Source organism: Pipistrellus kuhlii, unplaced genomic scaffold, assembly GCF_014108245.1.
Source record: "Pipistrellus kuhlii isolate mPipKuh1 unplaced genomic scaffold, mPipKuh1.p scaffold_m20_p_6, whole genome shotgun sequence".
NCBI classification, from domain to species: Eukaryota; Metazoa; Chordata; class Mammalia; order Chiroptera; family Vespertilionidae; genus Pipistrellus; species Pipistrellus kuhlii.
In genome coordinates this window covers 67,836,257-67,858,646 of record NW_023425562.1, presented here as the reverse complement: position 1 = coordinate 67,858,646, position 22,390 = coordinate 67,836,257, and the positions used below count along the sequence as shown (strand labels likewise).

At 36.5% G+C, this 22,390-nt stretch overlaps 1 protein-coding gene across 12 annotated transcripts in view; it reads left to right on the top strand.

The window, feature by feature from the left end:
* Positions 1–22,390, top strand: part of KIF16B (kinesin family member 16B) — a 256,668-nt gene that overhangs the window by 41,151 nt on the left and 193,127 nt on the right. For 10 of the 12 annotated variants that reach the window (XM_045574799.1, XM_036417856.2, XM_036417855.2 and 7 more), the window contains exons 4-11: positions 1,237–1,353; positions 3,653–3,750; positions 4,481–4,590; positions 7,682–7,824; positions 9,249–9,417; positions 9,591–9,722; positions 12,059–12,234; positions 22,180–22,245. In XM_045574799.1, the coding sequence (XP_045430755.1) occupies positions 1,237–1,353; positions 3,653–3,750; positions 4,481–4,590; positions 7,682–7,824; positions 9,249–9,417; positions 9,591–9,722; positions 12,059–12,234; positions 22,180–22,245 (1,011 nt within the window). Of the gene's footprint in view, positions 1–1,236; positions 1,354–3,652; positions 3,751–4,480; positions 4,591–7,681; positions 7,932–9,248; positions 9,418–9,590; positions 9,723–12,058; positions 12,235–22,179; positions 22,246–22,390 lie in introns of those variants that run through there. The other 2 variants (XM_045574798.1, XM_036417851.1) reach the window with 2 other exon arrangements.

Here is a 22,390-nt window from a genome sequence, read left to right as displayed (position 1 = left end):
AGGTCAGAATGAATGAGACTGGTCACTTGTGGAAATGACTCCATTAAAATGATAATTTGTGAAATGACGGACGAGACTTGAGGAAACAAAGTCCAAACAAAATGGCGGGAAATGGTGGCTGAAGCCAGCAGGAGTCCAGCTGGTTGTAATTTGTCTTGGCCTTGGATGACAGGCCTTGGTTAGCTGGGAAGGTTTCTGTGGAGCTGAGTTGGAGATGGCCAGTTTGTAGTAGCCCTTCCTAGGAGGTAAGTGCTCCACTGGAAGGCCCTCGCTCCCTGCAGTGTCGGTGATGGGTCTGGGCACTCTGAAGGGGGTGATGAGGAGTGAGATGGCCCCACAGGGCAGTATCTCACTTTTCTCTGGCTCTGATGGGATCTGATCGCAGTCCCTCCATTGATAATTCTGCAGCGGCTGATGTGCATTGTTTTTAAAGCAGGGAGGTGCTTTATGTGCCCTTGTGTGCTAATCCAGGAGGGTGGGAGCAACATGAGGCTTTGGGGATTTGGAGAGCTTTGCTCCGTCCACTTCCCAGGCAGGTGTGAGTAGGATGACCACACATCTTGACTTGCCTCATTTATATCACTTTTCTGGATGAAATATTTGTCCTTCACCCAGAGTGTCCACTGCAATTATATGGCACAGCAGACACGACAGGCACAGGCCCCATGCAGTCCTCTCCATCGTGGGCAAACATCCAAGTAGAAAAAAGCATCTGAACTGACTCTGGGAAGCAGCCATTCTGCCTCCTCTACCTTCAGACACTTGCTTTGATGAATAGCCGGACCTTTGGAATGATAGCATTGATTTAGCATAGTTTGGGCATAACTTCTTGCTGCTGTGACTTTCAGGTTTTGAATATTTAGTTTCTGGAAGCTCTGATAGAATGAATAACTATAAGTTTATTTAATTCTGAAATGGTAAATCATCATGCTTTTAAATTATCTTTGCTTCTGTACATAATTGTCACTTTGCCTTATTTTCATTTTTTTTTACTTAAAGGAGTTTTTTGTTATGTAAGTAGGAAAAAGAATGGGGGTTGCTTTTTGCTTGCTTAAAAAGCTTTCCTTTTCATTGAAAACTGGGGTACACATACATATTGCTGTTAACTGTTCTGCAGTGATTTATTTATGTGGTGTAATCCTTCTAGGATAAAAGTAGCATTCAAGAATATTGTCAGCACTGAAGGGCTTTTATTAAAACCTAGGTTAATATCTTTTGTGTTTTTGTGGCTTTCAGGTTTTCAAAACCCTCGGCACAGATGTTGTGAAGTCTGCATTTGAAGGTTATAATGCTTGTGTCTTTGCATATGGACAGACTGGATCGGGAAAGTCATACACGATGATGGGAAACTCTGTACGTTGTTTATACTGTGGGAAGAGCATTTTTCATTCTCTGTCTTTGGGCTGATAGAATTGTCTCTTTATCTGCTTGGTCTGTACTAACTTGCTTTTCATGCTCTGATCATTCTTCTGCAATAAGATAAAACTCAGTAATAAGTTGGACAAATGTCCTTTCAGAGATTTTAAATTAGAAACAGTTTTAAGTTTATAAGCATGAATAATGGATCAAGCCTCAGTTCATTTTCCATTTTTAAAGACTTTATAATCTTATCAAAAATGTGTACTGGGCCCTTAAGTAATTTATTCTTCTTTTCTGCCAACAGAACAGTTTGAATAAAATTACTGAACTCTCTTCTTTTAAAATTATTTAAAACATTTTTTCCCCCAAGAAAAATGTAAAAAAAAATAAAAAAAAATCAAACTCTTTGGTAGAAAGGTGCTGTATAAATCAAGCAAATGCATAAAAAGGATTAGAATGATCTAGTTTATATAGAGTATATATGGTTATCAACACAGTATGTAGAGTTTAGTAGTCATGCTATATAATTGAACAAACATTAGAGTTATATTTGCCCCAAAATATGGAGGAGTAAAAAAAAAAAAAAAAAAAAAAAAAAAAAAAAAAATAGGGCTCTAACCAGTTTGGCTCAGTGGGACTGAAAGGTCCCAGGTTCGATTCCAATCAAGGGCATGTACATTGGTTGCGGGCACATCCCCGTAGGGGGTGTGCAAGAGGCAGCTGGTCGATGTTTCTTTTTTATTGACATTTCTAGCTCTCTATCTCTCTCCCTTCCTCTCTGTAAAAAATCAATAAAATATATTTAAAAAAATAAAATAAAAAACAAAAACAAAACAAAACAAAACAAAAATTAGGCATTATTGCAGGAACTTGATCTTGTCTGTGTTTTCTCCAGATTTAGTAGTGCTGTTTTACTTTTCTTATGTCCTGGTGAAAACTGTTCACTGACTCTCAGGCCTGTGGCCTTAGAGATAGAACAGAGGACCTCAGGCTCCTGCTGGCGGCACAGTGGTGCCTTTAGTACTAACGGTTGGGTGGCACAAGGAAGTAGTGCAGTTGGAGGCTGGGTCACTCCCTATGACAGCATTTCAGTATGTGTGTCTTGACTTCTAACTCCAGGCTTTTCCTTGACAAGATTAGTAGATGAGGCTGTGAGGAGAGTCTCCAGGGCTGAAAAGCAGGGAAGAATAAATAGGGAAGAACAAACAGACGCATTTGCTTTCTATCATTTATTTCTTCTTCCTGCTCTCCTACTGTGCCTTTGGAGAAAACCTTATCTAAAAGTTAAATTCCCCTGGAGCTATTTTCTGTAAGTGAAACATTTATAAAGTACTCATAAATTACAACTATTTTCTCTGACTTTACAGTTGAGTACTATTTGTGTATTTTTAAAAATTTATTTTGTAAACTAAGGACTTACAGTATGGTAAGTTTTATTTTTTTCTTGATAAGAATTTGTACTGATTTAATGATATAAAGAAATGAATCTGTTACAGCTATGATCTCTTTTATTTCTTTTGGGGGGGTGGGGATTGAGGAAAGATGGGGATGGACTTCAGAAGAAAACATTGAAGCTCTGAAGTTTTGTTTTCTAACAACATGTTGCCTCATCTTTCATATCGATCTGATGTTCATCAGCTTGTTAATGCTGACTGAACATGCAAATTATTGATCATGCCCCCATTGCATAAGTAATACACTATATTAAGCTTTTCCTCTCTGGGAAGGCCAGTGTAGGGATGCAGGCGTCTTCAAACTACGGCCCTCGGGCCACATGCGGCCCGCAGAGGAGTCTGATCCCGCCCGCCAGGTTTTTTGGGCAGTGAGCGCAGCCGAGGTGTTACAGTAGGAATTAGTAGTTCATATAGTCCGGCCCTCCAGCTCTCTGAGGGACCGTGATCTGGCCCCCACTTTAAAAAGTTTGAGGACGCCTGGATTAGTGCATCAAAAGAATTTCAATTTCCTTGGTTATAGATCTGATTTTTAACATTGATTCGATAGCTGGAGACCCTCTTATTTTCTTATGTTTGCATGCCACGATTTAACTGTTTAACAGTTGTTAACCCCATATTACCATAATCTCAGTGCATAGAAATTAAAAAGCTCAGTTGTCTTATTTCAGAGAGTAGGAGGCAATTCTGGGGGGAAATGGTATGACCTGAGCACTGGGGTGGTAAGCTTCAGGGTGGCATGGGGATCTTGAGTCTGAGTCCCCTCCAGCAATCAACATATTCAGTCACCAGTTGCTTTTGTTTCAAGTGACAGCTGTTGCCCTCCCTCTGTCCCACTGCAGGGTGATTCTGGCTTAATACCTCGGATATGTGAAGGGCTCTTCAGTCGGATAAGTGAAACCACCAGATGGGATGAAGCCTCTTTTCGAACTGAAGTCAGGTAGGGCCTGTGGCCTGAGTGCCTATGACTTTGGTTGGAGCTTACCTTTAGGCACCCGGAATATATAACACCTCTGGGTTCTGTAGGGAGAATCTGCCTCTCCCCTCTCCTGAAGCATGGTAGTAGGACATCAATCTTAAAACTTGTTTACTTTCAGTGACTCTCTTAAGTACAATTTGCTTTAGGATTTGGGAGGCTGGTAGAAATAACCCAGATTGGCCAGAAACACTCATTTTTGGATGTTTTGTTTAAATGGGGTGAGCTTTTGAGTGTTATTTGTATACCCAGTTCACATGCCTTATTCTTTTAGCTGAATATGGTTTGTGTTTTTCTCTATGTTGGTAGGATCACTATAAGTGTACTTTCTAAATAAGTCTTCATGATTAAGGTGTTTTTTTTTTTCCTTTTTGAAATTAAACCTTTCCTAGGAGTCAGGCTCTTCAGTGGTTTTGAGAACAGATGTAGCCGTCAAGTGTGTTTGACCTCTCAGTAGCTAGACGGCCTTGGACAAGTTGTCTAAATCACCGTAAAGCTCTGTTGCCTAACCTATAAAATGCGGATAATTGTGCCACTTACCTCTGGGTTGTTGTTGGGATTAAATGACATATTATACTTAATGTAGTACCAGCTGCACAGTTAGCCCCCATAAATGCATGTTGCTGCTGTTATTACTGTTGCTATTAATATCTGAAATAATTGTTCTGAATTCAGTTCTATTTAAAATTTCTAGCTACTTAGAGATTTATAATGAACGTGTGCGAGATCTACTTAGGCGGAAGTCATCCAAAACCTTCAATTTAAGAGTCCGGGAGCATCCAAAAGAAGGACCTTATGTTGAGGGTAAGAATGGATATTTCACAGCCCTATTCTTATTGGGAATTTTGTTCAGAAATAATAGTTTCAAAGAATAAAGTAGGATAATGGTGAGATATAAAAATTTTATTTGTTTTTGGCAGTTTATTATGGTAAAAATGCCATGCTGTTACTGCACAATGTTTATTTAATGAATTTGTACTTCACTGGGCATTTACTGGATTTCTGGTACTTGCCAATAGATTTCCTCTGGCTTTAAGAACTCTCTGGAAATTGTTTTCCAGTGTTCTTAGACAGGATCAGTAACCCTATAACCTGTCTTTCTGAATGGCATTGCATTTTGGCAGTATATTTTTACTGACACCAATGTAGCCTGACAATAAAGAGATTCAGAAACATCTTGCCTTTTGAGAAGGTCATTTTCAGAGTTTCTTGTGCTGAGACTCTCAGCATTGGTGTTCTGATAGCTATCACAGTCAGCTGAGGAATGTCACAAGTATAGATGGGCAAGGACATGGCCCTTGCTAATTATTAAAAAATTAGTTGAAAAATACGTTGGATTTAATGCTCTTCTTATTCAAAAAAAGCTTTCACTTATTCTGAGTGAAGTGGCTGAGCAATGGCTGGCCTGTTGGAATCACACAAACGGATGTGCTTTAGTGTGACTGTCATCTTTCGTGTGTGTCTTTTTGGCAGCAAGGCTGAGAACTGGTCATTTTTGAAGATGTTCTGTTATGATTGTTAGTTTTACCTGCAGATATCATGTGCACCAATAGGACCCCATCTGCATTTTATTAAATTTCCAATTGAACTTTTGGCTTTTATGCCCAAAGTAAGGTGTGTGATTATGTATTTGTTTTGTGGAGTCAGGAATATCTACTATTGTTAATAGAGTTAGCCTATTTGTGCTTCAGATTTTCCCTTTAACGTATTATCAAATGTTAAAACATAAAGTTGGTTTGTGAAGTGACAGAATAATCAAACAGAGTAAAACATCCAGAATTTGATATAGGTACACATGGGGATTTAGTTTCTAATAAATTTGTTACTCACACTTTGGGGGAGTATGGGTTATTAAGTTAATTATTTCCAGAAATTTGGAGAAGAGAAGGCTTTAAATAATTTTTACTTAAAACCCAGAAACCATGAAATAAATGTGTTAAATTTTAAGTGGTAAAATTTTTTTATAGTTGGCAGAAATACCATAAGCAAAGTAAAAAGAAAATTCCAAAATGGAGGAAATATTTTCAATTCTAGTTTCAGACAAGGGACTAATTTTTTCTAATATGTAAAGAGCTCCTATAAAGCAGTAAGGACAGGTCCAACAACCAAGTAGAAACATGAATGAAGGGTGTTCACAGAAAAAGAAACACAGATGATTTTTAAATAGAGGAAAGAATGCTCAGCCTCACTCACAGAGAAAAGCAAAATAAGACTTCTTTAAGATTACATTTGTTACCTGTCTTTGGCAGATATAAGAAAGCCTGATATGACAGTGATGGGAGACACATAGTTTTGTACATCGCTGCTGCCAGGTGTAAATTGCCTTCTGTGGAGAACAATTTTTGCAGTATCTATAAAAATTTCAAATGTGCTTTGATCAAGCAATTTCATCTCTTAAGAATTTATCCTGTAAAAATATTTTTACATACTTGAAAAGACCTGTGCACAAAATTATTTGTAGCAGTATTATTTGTAATTGGAAACAAAATGTGAACAGCCTCCGTAATCTCAATAGGCAACTGGTTAAATTGGTTATGGCACAGACATACAGTCAAATACTCTGGAAGCTATAAAAACGTTGAACAAAAATAGACCCAGAGACATAGAAACTTTGAACAGACCGTCAAACCTCAGAGGAAGGCAGGTGAGGGTTGTGGGGGGGCAGGGATAAGAGATCAGCCAAAGGACTTGTATACATTCATGTAAGCATAACCAATGGACACAGACAGTAGGGGGAGGAGCGAGGGTATGTGCTGAGGTTGGGATTGGTCAGGGAGAGGTCAATGGGGGAAAAAGAATATATATATATATATATATATATATATATATATATATATATATATATATATAAAATACTTTTAAAAATAAAGAATTTAAATTAAAAAAATGAGGCATCACCTTAACTGATACAGAATATTCTTCATTATATTATTACATAGAAAAAAGCAGAATGCAGAACTGTGTTTTTGGTATGCTGCCATTTGTATGAAATGGGAAAATATATTTTTAAAATATGTAAATGCTTGTGTGTGTGTAGGCTATTTCTAGAAGGATATGGAGGAACTGATAACATTGGGTTGCCTGACAGAAGAGGACATGGGTGATGGATTATAGGATAGGGGTTGGAGGACACCCTTTACACAGTGTACCTTTTGTAGTATTTGACTTCAGAATTATAAGAATGTTTGAATAGAAAGTTTTTAAAGAGGATTTAAAAAAGTACTTTTTTGTTTTGCCTGAAGTTAGTGTTTACATTTTTCTTCTGGGTGCCATGACTGATGCTAATGGGGCTGATGATAATAGCTAACATTTATCCTGTGTTAGGCATGCATTATTCAGACCGGATGACTGAGTCATGGTGGGCTATGTGACTTGGCCATAACCATGTAAGTCTATTCGCAAGCAGCAGAGCTGGGATTTGATCCCAGGAGGCTCAGCTCCTGAGTGTGTTATAAACCAGTGTTTTTCAACCTTTTTTGGGCAAAGGCACACTTGTTTCATGAAAAAAATCACGAGGCACACCACCATTAGAAAATGTTAAAAAATTTAACTCTGTGCCTATATTGACTATATATAAAGTAATTCTCTTGAATAGGAATCAAATAAACACAAAGAAAGTATTTTTCAATTACTTTATTATGAAATATTAAGTAAACAACATAGTGAAAAATTATAAAATTCTTGTCTGCACCTACGGCACACCAGGCAACATCTCGCGGCACACTAGTGTGCCACGGAACAGCGGTTGAAAAACGCTGTTATAAACTACCCCTCTATAGGAACAAGTAAGATCTGCCAACAACAGGTTTGCCCAGTTGTGTTTTATTTCATAGAGGTAAATTTCTTATTCCATTTAATATATTTAGGAAGATTGCTTCGCCCCCTTTTTTTTCAGATTTATCTAAACATTTAGTACAGAATTATGGTGATGTAGAAGAACTTATGGATGCAGGAAATATCAATCGTACCACCGCAGCGACTGGGATGAATGATGTCAGTAGCAGGTCTCATGCCATCTTCACCATCAAGTTCACTCAGGTAAAGCAGATTCGGGGAACAGCTGGCTGCATCCCTAAGGTCTTACTTGCTGATTAGCATCAGCCGAGGACCCATCATTATTAAACCAGCAGCAGCAGCAGGCAAAGGTGACTGTCACATTCCTGTTAATTAGACTTGAGCACATGCTCTGTGCTGAGTTTCTCTGTGGTTACCGTCACAGAAATTTGAAATGTCTTGATGTATACTCTTAAGAAATATATAGCAGGCTTCTGCCCTGTTCAAGACACAAAAAGTCTTGCTTTGTGCTTAATTAAGCAAAAGTTTCATGTTGCAAGCTCTGAAGGAGATAATGGATTCCTAGTCAGACAAGCTGGAGGCCAATGTAAGTAACTCATTGGGGTGCATTATCGCTCCACAGAGCTCACCCCACAATGTTGATTATGGTTATTAGAATGATATTAAAGGACAAGGAACATTTTAAAGTAGTAATGTAAGAATTCACTCTGATTAGAGGGTATAGGGCATTTTGAATATGTTTGGAAATTATTGAAGGCAAGTATTTTAACACCTAGGCTGGTAGAATAGATGAATGCAAAAATATAGAGTCCTCTCAGGGCTTGGTAGTATGCTAGGAGTTTAGAGATGTCTTGGGTGTATATTAGCCATTGAACATACCAGATACAAAAAGGTAGCATTTTCAGAGAGAGAGAGGAAAAAAAAAGAAAAAAATTCTCTTAGGTCAATTGATGAATCTCCACATCTTTACCTTTTGCTAGACCTTTGCTTTTTACTTACTCCACTGGTTTTTCTCCTGTGTTCTACTTAATGCAGAGTAGGATCTGGCCATTCCCAATTTCTAACAGGTTTACATTTCTGTCAAAACATGGTGATTTTTTTTTAGTATTTTGGTTCAGACTATCAAGTGTAAGTTAAAGGTCTTTTGGAAAGTAAAATTTTGGTAAAAATCAGAATCAAGGAATACAGTATTTTAGATGATCAAGATGATAATTTTGTTATAATTTATGAAACAAAAGTTTGAACATCAAATAATGGTCAAATGATCTTTTACATCATTGTCTACACTTGTCCTCTTTTGGAGGGCCATTGTGCTTGCTTGGAATGTTGAAGATCCTAGATGAAAACAAAACTAATTATTTGTTTACTTATATTTTTCTTTGTTGAGTGCCCCTCAGTGTCTAGGTTCCTATTCCGCTACAGTCCAACTCAGTATGCCTTTGTCGAGAGACACTGAGTGATTTGAATAATGGAATAGTTCTTCAGAAAATTTAGGAGTCACATGGTATTCAGTTTACTTTTAATTTTTATGAGAGGCCAGTGGGACAATCAAATAAACAAAACCAATGCTGAGAGATCATAGGAGTAGAAAATAATTAGCATTTGTATAATTAAAAACATCAGAGAAGATTATCCTTCTTTAATCTTGCTTTTATGTTTTGCTGCAGGCAAAATTTGATTCTGAAATGCCGTGTGAAACCGTGAGTAAGATCCACTTGGTCGATCTTGCTGGAAGTGAGCGTGCCGATGCCACTGGTGCCACAGGGGTCAGACTGAAGGAAGGGGGGAACATTAACAAGTCCCTCGTGACTCTGGGCAATGTCATTTCTGCCTTAGGTAGGTTCACACTTGTCTCCTGCCTCCTCTTACTCTCTGTGGTCCTGTGTTAGCCCACAGCACTTATGTTTGTGTTATAAACTGAGGTTATAGCCTCAAAGTTTTCTAAAGCCAAATCAGAGGAAAAATCTTTAATAATTGTCTTTTTTTTTTTTCTTTTTGCTTCCTTGCAGCTGATTTATCTCAGGATGCAGCCAACCCTTCTGTAAAGAAGAAGCAAGTTTTTGTGCCTTATAGGGATTCTGTTTTGACATGGCTGTTAAAAGATAGCCTTGGAGGAAATTCTAAAACTATCATGATTGCCAGTAAGAATTTAAGTTCTTTTCCTCAACATAGTGTTTCATGTGAATTAATTACATATTTAAGTTTAAAGAGTCTCATTAGGAAATAGCATCTTTTTATGTTAAAAACTAATAGTTTTTCTATCATGCAGAAGACCACTAATTGTGCCCTAGTCTGGAGTACCGTATGCTGGTTCCATCGTCTTTCCATGTTCATGGTTACGCAAGCTGGGATATGCACAGAATAATTTTCAGCTTTTCTCTGCTTAAAGTACAAGATAGAAACTTTTACTTCACTAACTCATAGAAGAAAATCATTATAGGGACGTAAAGTGAAAATAACCCAGGTCAATTGATAAATTTTTCACATCTTTGTCTTTTGTTAAATCTTTTTACTTTAAAACTTTAAAGCCATACATGTGGAATTTAATATTAAAAATTGAGAGGGAAAGGATCCAATAAATACAATAAATAATAACAACAACAGTAATATACTTTACTTCTATATTTTCACTAATTAACTGAAAGAAACAGAACAGAGAAAAATGTACAAAGGGAAACTTAAAAACCCTGTTTCCCTCCTAACCCTACCTCCCCTCCTCCCTCCTTTTTACCTCCTTTTCTCTTTCCCTGTCTCCATGTCTCCCTGAATCTGCCTGCCATGTATTAACAGGATCTACTCTGGTGTGTGCACCCCAGATGCATTGTGTATCCACCTAAGCCCTACATTTTGTGGAGGGGAAGAGGGTGCAATTATGAAAATTAAAATTTTCCTCACAGCTTTATGAGGAAAAGAATGAATTGATACACTAACTCTTTCAAAAATTTCAGGCTCTGGATTTTTATAGATGGTAGACTTTATCAGAACTTCAGAAAATATTTTAACTTCTACTTAATATTGATTAGTACAAATACAGTAGTCTCCACTAATCGCTTTCTGTGTTTTCAGTTACTCATGGTCAACTTTGGTCTGAATATATTAAATAGAAAATTCCAGAAGTAAACAATTTATAAGTTTTAAATTGTGTACCATTCCGAGTAGCAGTGACAGAATCTCTACCATCTTGCTCAGTCCTACCCAAGATATGAGCATGCCTTTGTCTAGCATCTCCAAACAATATATGTCATTTAGTAGCCCTCTTAGTTATCATATTCACTGTCCTGGTATCACAGTGCTTAGGCTCACGTAACCTTTATTTTACCTGATAATGGCCCCAACATGTAAGAGTTCTGAGGCTGGTAATTTAGGTATGCCAGATAGACTTCATAAAGGGTTTCTTTTAAGTGAAAAGTGAAAGTTCTCAGCATAATAATAAATAAATAAAGTGGTATGCTGATGTCATATCCATGGTAAGAATGAATCTTCTATCCATGAAATTGTGGAGAAAGAAAAGAAATTCATGCTACTTTTGCTGTCGCACCTCAGGCTTCATAGTTATGACCGCAGTGTGTGATAAGCGCTTAGTTAGGATGGAAAAGGCATACAGTTGTGGCTGGAAGACATGAGCAGAGAATGTGTTTCCACTGACGGCAAATTTTGCACCAGAAATCGTTGAGCCTATATACGGACTTCAGCAAGGTGTCCCCTGGAATAGGTGACACCAGCCATATATTGCAAGTAAGGGATGGTTACCTAGATTCGGGAGTAGGGTTGAACTGAAAAATATAAAAATGACCACAGAGGCTGTGTCTGCCCATAAAACTGCTGACACATTTCCAGAAGAGATGAAGGTGTCGGGCAGGGTTCGGTACTGGCAGTGCTTTCAGGCATCCACTGGAGGGGCTGGAACATTGCCCTGCCCCAATGAAGAGAGGTCACTACTATACTCTTGAATTCCTCTTCTTCCAATATATTTTTTAAAGTATTATTTAAATTTGGTTTCATAGAGGAAGGGAGAGGGAGAGAGAGATAGAAATATCAATGATGAGCGAGAATCATTGATTGGCTGAACCCCCACCAGGGGATCGAGCCTGAAACCCTAGCATGTGCCCTGACCGGGAATCAAACCGTGACATTTTAGTTCATAGGTCAACACTCAGTCACTGAGCCACACCAGCCGGGCATTCTTCCAATATTTTTAACAGAGAAGGCTCCCTAACCTACAGTGAAGGACCTCTTATCTCATTTTAGAGTTGGTTCGGCAGCTGATTCTACACTTAAGGAGTGCCAAATGGCATTTAATTTAGTATAGTGAGTGCTTTTCCTATAAATCTTAGATAATTTTTAATATTCATTACTGTGGCAGGGAATATTTATTTAATGACCTCGGGTTAATCTGACTTTTAAATTACAAGCCAACTTTGTGTTAAAGGAAACACGGAGTGCCGGATAAATTATTTTTTGAATTCATTCTTCATAGCCATTTCACCTGCTGATGTCAATTATGGAGAAACCCTAAGTACTCTTCGCTATGCAAATAGAGCCAAAAATATCATCAACAAGCCTACCATTAATGAGGATGCCAACGTCAAACTCATCCGTGAGCTGCGAGCTGAAATAGCCAGACTGAAAACGCTGCTTGCTCAAGGAAATCAGGTCGGGGTTTTTTCCTGAGATTTATGGATAATTTTCTTTGAGTAATGGCATCCATTTCTAGATCTTAACGAGATAATTATCTCACTTATTGTATTGATTTGAGTAAATAAGTGCTAAGTAAAGCTTGAATGAGTTAGCCAGTCTCTCCTTTACATCACTCTTCCATTGTCTTTACATTTATCATGTGCTCCTTATGTAAGTAAGATTTTATCCACTAAATCTGAAGTGATTAACTATCTAATAGTTACCAATTATGGATGGAAATCTAGCATGCAATAAGATTAGCAGCATAAACTCCATTAGTGGAAGGAAATGGAGGTGCTTGGAGTTATATTTAAAATTCTATTTGTGCATTTTGTGATTTGAAGATGTATTTTAACAGAAGGAAGGAAAGACTAGCTTGCACACCTTTCTGAGTTTTTGTTCTGTCCTGTCCTTTGCAGAGGTGGTTATCACCATAGCTGGCACACCTGTAGCCTGGCTGAGACAATATTCCTGCAGCCTTGTCTGATTGTTGGAACAGCCTCACTTCTTTGGGGATTCTAGGGAAGGGGCCTTGTCCCTTTGTATTTTTCACAGTGAATTTACTTATAATCTTCAGAGCTTACATTCATAGATACATTCTTTTATTTATTTAAAAATGTTTTTTTATTGATTTCCGAGAGGAAAGGAGAGAGAGAGGGAGAGAGAGAGAAATATCTATGATGAGAGAGAATCATCAATTGGCTCCTCCTGCATGCCCCACACTGGGGATTGAGCCCACAACCCAGGTATGTATCGATACTCTGACTGGGAATTAAACCAGGACATCGGTTCATAGATTGATCTCAACCACTGAGCCACATTGGCCAGGTCAGAGCATATATACTATATAATTTCACAGAGGAAGGAAGAGAGAGCTAGAAATATCGATGATAAGAGAGAGTCATTGGTTGGCTGCCTCTTATATGCCTCTACTAGGGATTGAGCCCCCAACCTGGGCATATGCTCTTGACCAGAATTGACCCTGGGACCCTTCAATCCCCAGGCCGACACTCTATCCATTGAGCCAAATTGTCCAGAGCAAGAGTTACATCATTGATAAATAGTGTGAACTAGGTTCTTATAGGTCTAAACACTTGTAACAAAAGGCCACTCTTAAAATCAAATATAGCTTTTCAAAATGTTTGCGTTAGATTGGAGTTAGAAATAAATGAAGATACATTTCTTCCCACTTTATTAACCTATGAGTAGGTGTCAAGTGTATCACTAAATATTAGTTTTCTTTAAATGCCAAGTGCCCTCTCTAGAGCAGCTTCCTATCTAGAAATATATGTCCCGTGAAGCCTTTGACATAAGTGGTTTTACCTATGAAGATATTGACAGGATGAAGATTTTACTGAGTTTCCTGTGACCTGAAATACAACTGAAGTTACTTCCCGAAAGATGCTGGACAACAGTTGTGGAGGAATTGCTCATTACACTTAAAGACATGTCCATATACATTTTACTTTTTAATGGGGAGCTATCCTGTGTGTGTAAGGAAGTTGTCAGAACAAATAGTCCAGCTGTATGTGTTGCTATCAGGCAATATAACTTAGGACATGAACCCAATAGTTATTTTTACTTATACACCTTGTCATTGGGATCTTTTCCAGTGTTTTTTAAACATTATTTATCTGAAGTAAACATTTAAGTATGATTTTATGGGATCACCCAAACTACTAAATGTGAAGGAAAGTATTTGGGAAATTCTTATGCAACTTCTTTTAATGTTTTACTAAGCTATAGAGTGAAGGAAAAAGAAAATTAGCCTCTTCAAATTAAACAAAGGAAATTTTTTTTTTCATTTGTTATATTTTATTTTATGACCTACCTTTTTTATTTTAAACATTTTTTTCTGTTACATAATGATCTTCTATGGCATTTTAAAGGATTGCATAACAGTCTATTGAATGGATACATGATATTTTTCAGTCAGTCCTCTCTTGTTGGATGCTTAGGTGGTTTCCAATTTTTCACATGCTATGCAACTCTATTATACCCTTGTTATCTCTCTTTTTTTGTTGTTGTAAATTTCCTGGATTTTATTTTATTTTATTTTTTTATTATTATTTTTTTAATATATTTTATTGATTTTTTTTTTTTGCCCCCCTCCCTCCCTCCCTCCCTCCCACACATCCCCTCCCTCCCCAGAGTTTTGTGTCCATTGGTTGTACTTATATGCATGTATAAAAGTCCTTCGGTTGATCTATTATCTCCCCCAGATCTTCCTCCCCTCCCCGCTGTAATTTGACAGTCTACTTGTTGATATACTGTCTCTATATCTATCTTTTGGTTCATCAGTTTATAATGCTCTTTATTATCCACAAATGAGTGAGGTCATGTGGTGTTTCTCTTTCACTGATTGGCTTATTTCACTCAGCATGATGTTCTCCAAATCCATCCAGGTTGCTGCAAATGATGAGAATTCCTTCTTTTTTATGGCAGCATAGTATTCCATTGTGTAGATGTACCATAGTTTTTGGATCCAATCATCTGCTGACGGACACTTAGGCTGTTTCCAAATTCTGGCTATTGTAGATTGTGCTGCTATGAACATAGGGGTGCATATATCCTTTCTGATTGGTGTTTCTAGTTTCTTGGGATATATTCCTAGAAGTGGGATTACTGGAGTTTCCTCAAAAAACTGAAAATGGAACTCCCATTGGGTCAAATGGGAGTTCCATTTTCAGTTTTTTGAGGAAACTCCACACTGTTCTCCACAGTGGTTGCACCAGTCTGCATTCCCACCAGCAGTGCAGGAGGGTTCCTTTTTCTCCGCAACCTCGCCAACACTTGTCGTTTGTTGATTTGTTGATGTTGGCCATTCTGACAGGTGTGAGATGGTACCGCATTGTTGTTTTGATTTGCATCTCTCGGACAATTAGTGACTTTGAGCATGTTTTCATGTGCCTTTTGGCCTTCCTTCTGTCTTTTGAAAATGTTCTATTTAGGTCCATTGCCCATTTTTTAATTGGATTATTTATCTTCCTTTTATTTAGTTGTATAAGCTGTTTGTAGATGTTGGAGATTAAACCTTTATCAGTGGTATCATTTACAAATATGTTCTCCCACACTGTGGGCTTTCTTGTTCTTTTGTTGATGGTTTCTTTTGCTGTAAAAAAGCTTTTTATTTTGATGTAGTCCCATTTGTATATTTTCTCTTTAGCTTCCATTGCCCTAGGGGTAGTATCAGTGAAGAAGTTCTTTTGGCATACGTCTGAGATTTTGCTGCCTGTGGATGCTTCTAGTATTTTTATGGTTTCCCGTCTGATGTTTAAGTCCTGTATCCATTTTGAGTTTATTTTTGTGAATGGTGTAAGTTGGTGATCTAGTTTCATTCTTTTGCATGTGTCTGTCCAATTTTCCCAACACCATTTATTGAAGAAACTGTCTTGACTCCATTGTATATTCGTGCATCCTAACAAAGGAAATTTTTGAAAGGAGCCTTATTATGTGGGCAGAAAAGCTCCTGGGGAATGTCTTCAAAGATATTGTGTATGCCAGTTGCCTTATATTTTGTGGTATTTTATTTTATTTATTATTATTTTTTTTTTTTGCATGACCAAAGACTACTGTAATTAAAGAAGTATTTTTGTTGCTGTAATTTTTGGGATGAGGATGGAAAAGGTAGTTAAGTCTATTTTATAACACACTGAAGATAAAATTTCTTGATAAACTCAATACATTAAAATAAAAACAGGAGTCCAATTTAAAATAATTTATCATACTATGAAGCTATAAATTGTGAGATAATATAGGCTTATTCAAGATTAAAGTTTTGATGCCTAATAAAATAAGCAGGTGTTCTTAAGTGCCCATTAAAAAAATCTTTGTTTACATTTTTCTGATGATATTGCTCCATTCTCACATTCTTGTGTTCCAAATGCTTCCATGGTGCATTGATAATGTTACTCAAATCAAAGTTCCATTTCTAGGGTCAATTTGGTACAGTTAAATAAGAATCGACTTCTTTTATTTATTTGCCAATCAAAATGTCATGTGCATAGAGTTTTAAAATCACAATTTTAATGAAACAAATTATTTTGACATATATTGGATTTGCTTCTCCTACTACATAGAGATAGGTAAATATATATGTAGTTATTTATATATGTATGTGAACTCTTTATTGAAGTATTATATGTGTGCAAAAATTACATTTATATAAGTATACAGATCAGTGAATTTTTACAAGATGAAATCACCCCTCTATCCTTCTCCCACATCAAGGAACACTACATTACCAGCACCCTAGAAGTCCCCCTTAGTGTTGCTTTCTAGGTACTATCCACCCTTTAAGGGTAACCAGATCATGAGTTCTAAAGGCATAGATTAGTCTTTAGTTTTGCCTATTTTTGTTCTTTACATAAATGGAATCATGCAGTATATATTCTTGACCTTACTTCTTTCACTCAATGTTGCATTTGTGAGATTCATCCACTTTGGTGCATGTAGTTATAGAGCTGTTTATTTTCATTTCTATATTGTATTCTATCATATAAATGTTTCCCAACTCATATGTATGTTCTATTTTTTTAAAAATATTTTATTGATTTTGTACAGAGAGGAAGGGAGAGAGAGAGTTAGAAACATTGATGAGAGAGAGTCATCGATCAGCTGCCTCTTGCACACCCCCTACTGGGGATATGCCTGCAACCAAGTTACATGCCCTTGACCAGAATCGAACCCGGGACCTTTCAGTCCCCAAGCCAACGCTCTATCCATTGAGCCAAACTGATCCCGGCTGTATGTTCTATTTTTGATGGGCACCTGGGGAGTTTCTTTTTTGGTGCTGTTGTGATGCTGTGGACTTTCTTATACATGTCTTTTAGTGAACATGCAGATACATTTCCTACAAGTATACATATGTCCAGTTTTAGTGGATACCAATTTTTACTCCACCATCAGTATATGAAAGTGCGTGCTAGGTGTAGTTCCTCCAGGTCCTTGTTAACACTTGGTACTGTCCATTTTTCACTGTAACCATTCGGAGGGATGCATAGCAGTTATCACTGATTATATTAGCTTGTACTTCTCAGAAGATAAATGAAATTGAGCATTTGGATATTTTGTATTTTCAAATGTTCTCTTTTATTATATTTAAAGCATATTTTCAGACTCGTGTTTTGAATTTGGCAGAAAGATAATGTCTCTTAATTCTTCACTTTTGAACTCATCTAGAGGTAACTGGAAAATGAAACAATATAGAAATGAAATGAACAACAAAAGTCAGGAAGCAAAAAAAAACACAATGAGAGAAGATGAAAGTAGTATGAATTTCTCATTTTTGTAGCTGGAGTCAACAATAAGGTTAAAATAGTAGATAGATAATAGAAATATCAATATAACTCTTATGGTCACATAGGAAAGCTCAGATACATGATGTTTGTTAGGATGGTCAAATATCTACCAGGTAATTTAAGGGGAAAGTAAACTGTGTAAAAATAGCATTATATGAGCTTAGAAAAAGCATTTTGTCACAAGAAAGAGTGCAATTCATAATTACATTCAAGTATGATGTCAGCTTTCATAAAAGAAAAAGAAAAACAAAACTCTAGGAAATAGCCACTTCTCAAGAGAAGACATCGAGATTGCCAATAAACATATGAAAGGTTGTTCAAACTATCAGAGAAATGCAAATTAAAACCACATTGAGATACCAAATCACACCTGTCCGAATGGTTATCATCAGTAAATCAATAAATATTGGTGAAGATGTGGAGAAAAAGAAACCGTAGTGCACTTGATGGTGAGGATGCAGATAGTTCAGCCAGTATGGAAAATAGAATGAAGGTTCATAAAAATTAAAAATAGAATTGCCTTATGACCCAGCAATTTCACTTTTGGTTGTATATCCAAATAAACCAGAAATACTAATTTGAAAGAATATATGAACCCCTATATTTATTGCAGAGTTATTTCCAATAGCCAAGATATGGAGGCCAATACAAGTGCCCATCAATAGATGAATGGATAAAAAGTGTGGTACATATATATAATGAAATATTACCTGGCCATAAAAAAGAATGACATCTTTTTTTTAAAAGAATGAAATATTATTGTTTGCAACAGAATGGATGGCCCTATAGGGTGTTAAGATAAGTGAAATAAGTCAGTCAAAGACAAATTCCATATAATTTCACTTATATGTGGAATCTTAAAGAGCAAAATAAATGAACAAACAAAATAGAAACACACAGAAAGAACAGACTGGTGGCTGCCAGAGGAAGGGGTGTTGGAGAGATTGGTGAAAAGATGAAGAGATTAAAAACTATAAATTTGGTAGTTACAAAATAGTCACAGGGATATAAAGTACAGCATAGGGAATATAGTCAGTAATATTGCAATAACTATGTATGGTACCAGGTGGGTACTTGAAATATTGGGGGTAACACCTTCTAAAGTAAATGATTATCCACTATGCTGTATACCTGAAGCTAATACAAAACAATATTGAATGTAAACTAATTAAAAAATAAAGTAAAAAATAATAATAAACCCCTTGGCTATCTGTAAAATGAGCAGCATGAACTAGATCCAGCTAATCGTAGGTGCCATTTTCAGAAAGCTCAACCCATGGAAACTTTCTGTGGAAAACAGAGTCACCAATAGTTCAGGTTTGGAGAGTCTTTATTAATTACCTAAGTGATTAAAATCTAAAGAATGAGAGAAAAATAGCATCATACTCATTTTGTCCCTTTTATCTCCTATCATCATGAAGGAATACATAGTTAGGTCAGATATTTTTCAGAACCTCTATTGCTAAGAAAAGTTAACTTAGATATCAGAAAAAAAATTTATCTCATGAAATACTGAAATTTCCAAAGAATGCTTAAATCTAACAATGTCATAAGTCAATTTTAAAATTTGCTTCTATTGGTAATGGGAACAATAAGTGGGAATGACAAACTTATATTGGCTTTTATATTCTTCCATACATCTGTTTAGTAGGTTTTTTTTTTGCCTGATTCAGACATATGAATTTAGTTAATAAAGTCTTTTTTTCAGTATTTATGCAATTTTAAATTCTCTATAACCATAATGACTTTACTGGCTGATGGTTATTTTGTCAAACATTATAATTTTTATTCAAGTATTCTTATAAAAATAAACTATTTAGATATACATTCAAAAAAATAAACAAATAAAAAAATAAACTGTAGGAAATTGCAGGAGTTAGAGCCATATACATATTTGTCACAGGGAACTTGTATTCCTCTTTCTCATTTTATGAGAGCTCATATAGACAAAAATAAGTGAAGACAGCATGTCTACATTGCATAATGAAAATCTGCTGGAATCAGTAAAACCAGGAAAAAGATTGCCAACTCATGCATCAAAAAACTACTTTTCTTATGAGAAGTGCCATTAAAAACTAAGAAGATTATGATCCAACAGAAAAGTGAATGGAACAATATGAGCATAATTCATAAGAAAAAAGTTACAAATAGCCTCTAAACATCTGGAAGGAAGCTCAATGTCATTTGAAACAGAGAAATGCAAATATTAAGAATAGTAAAATAAATATGTACAATATATGTAAATAGGTACATAGTTAACAAGCTGTGTATTTTACTATATGTTCCAAAAACAGTGAGATGCCCTTTTCACCTCACATGGCCAAAAATCAAAACACTTGATTGGACTGTATATTGGCAAGGGTTAGAGACAAGAGTTTCTTGTATATGTCATTAGTAGAGTTGATATTGCTGAAGTTTTGATGTAGTGTTCCTCTTGATTTAACACATAAACTTAGTATCAGTATTATTTAATCTTGAACACTTTTCCTCAAAAAGGACACTTTGCAAAGAATTCATTAGTTGCAAAAGTTTTAGTTTTACCAAAGATTTCATTGAGAAAGAACTTAGGTAGGTCTTTCTTTATGTGTGCTTTAAAATAATTTTCCAAAGTTATGGTGATAATGGTAGCCTGCTTGCATATATTTAATCAGTTATTACCTACTGAGCTGATGTTTTAGAATGTTTTAGCTTTGATTGCCAATGAAACATTTTAACAGTGGAGTCTGAAAATGAGCCATGTTATAAAGGGGGTTACTAATTGTATTGAAAATAGTCAACCATATACAATGATGCAGTCATTATAATATCTTCCACTTGCATTTCTTCAGTGAAAAATACTTATTGAGTATCATCTATGTGTACAACGGCATGGACATGCTTGGTGTAGTGATGTATTGAAGTAATGTGTTGGCAAAGCTTCTTTTCTTCCATTAAGGATGAATTTGACCTGGAGTTAACTTGCTGGTTTTATTCTATGTAAACTGGATAAAAGTGGGATGCCAGCTGTATAACCAGGCAACATCTCTAATGATAAAAATATCCCCTACTTGGTGAATTGCATCTGGAGTAGGATGAACTCTCTATAAGCTATAAATGTGCTACTGAGAAGCCTTAGCTTTGGGTTTCCCTGAGAGCAATGAATCTTACAATAGGGATGTTCTTTGTGGGGACCCCGGAGGATATGCCTATGACATTGTTACAAGAGATATTGGTTCCCCACACATGTCTCGACCCTCAAGAGGTCCAAAGGCAGTACTCCTGGACAGCTGTGGGGACTACTGCAGAGAGCACATGATTCCTTGCCCTTCCCTGCTGGCTGCTTTGCCTTTTGCTGAGCACAAAGATGCCAAGAGTGGCCCATGGTAGTCTTGTTAGTCTGAATGTTTAACTGAGCCTACTGAGATCAATTCATGGGAATTATATTTGTTCAGATAGAAATTGAAATGTAAATAATAATGAAAGAAATATTCAGCCTCCGAGGAAGACAACTTGGCTATTAAAAAAATCGTATGTATATTGATGAGTCACAGATTTCCCCTTAGGAATTTATTCTGTTGACATAGCCTTGCATACTGTAGGCAGCGATTATAGGGATAGTCATTGTAGCATTGCTGGTAGAGCAGAAGATTAGAAAAAACTGCATTTCTATTAATACTAGAGCACTGACATAAATTATAGGATATCCATACAATTGTGCTCCATGGTGGAACTGGAATTGTTAAAAAGGATGAAGTGGTTTTATTTGTACGGAATTTCCCCCAAGATATGTCATTGAGTGAAAAAGGCAATAATCAGAATAGTGTTTATGTTTAAAAATAGACAGCAAAAACATGCCTGCATATGACTAGAATAATTGCAAATTGGATAGAGGTGGTTGCCTGTGGGAAGGGGAGGGAACAAGACCCCCCTTATTCTTTCTTATGGTATCTGAGGAAGCACCGTGTGCCACCTGTCAGATGAGTTACAAGTAGTTAAAGCTCCTGTGTGCCCTGCCCCACCTGACTTCATTTGCCTCTCCTTTCTCTGTCTGCTTCTTCCTCCCAGTTCTAACCCGATTTTGGTGTTTATCATTCCCATATCAATCTTTATACCTTTGAGCAACATGGGTGAGGAAGTGGGTGAACAGATTGTGGTGTAGCCATACTATACATGGGATATCACCCAGCAATGAAAATAAATGTGTTTTCTTTGCATATGCCAATAAGGATGGATTTCAAAAGCCTGTGGCTGAATAAGACTTAAGCTTTTTAGATTTTGAATTATTGTAGTTTGCACATATTCAAAGTAAACAATTTTTTAAGGCTCTATTTATTTAGGTCATATGTGATTTGGGGAAAATGTTAGTTATATTACATGTATGGCTATTTCTCACTTTGCTGATTTGTATTGCCAATGTAGGTTTATCAGGATACCAAGGTTTTGAATGTTACAAGATATGCAGCCCATCCAGTAAAGACTTGGTGGTGTAATTGACACTTTTTGCGGGGTCTGGGACAATACTTTTTACTGCTGTTTAATAGTTTATTTGACAATTTCTGGTAATTTTCTGTATCATGGAGCAATCCTTCCTCTAGGTTATTGTTGTGTACTAATTACTGCTTTCTTATGGTTTAAATCGTAGATTGCCCTTTTAGACTCTCCCACAGCCTTAAGTATGGAGGAAAAGCTTCAGCAGAATGAAGCAAGAGTAAGTGATGCCTTGATTTCTTATTATTTCAAAATCATTACTTTCACTATTATTTTAAGAACATGCTTTTTAGTTCTTGCCATTTGAGACTAATTTTCTCTCTTCATGACAGTTAACATTTTCCCACCCCTACGTGTGATAATCT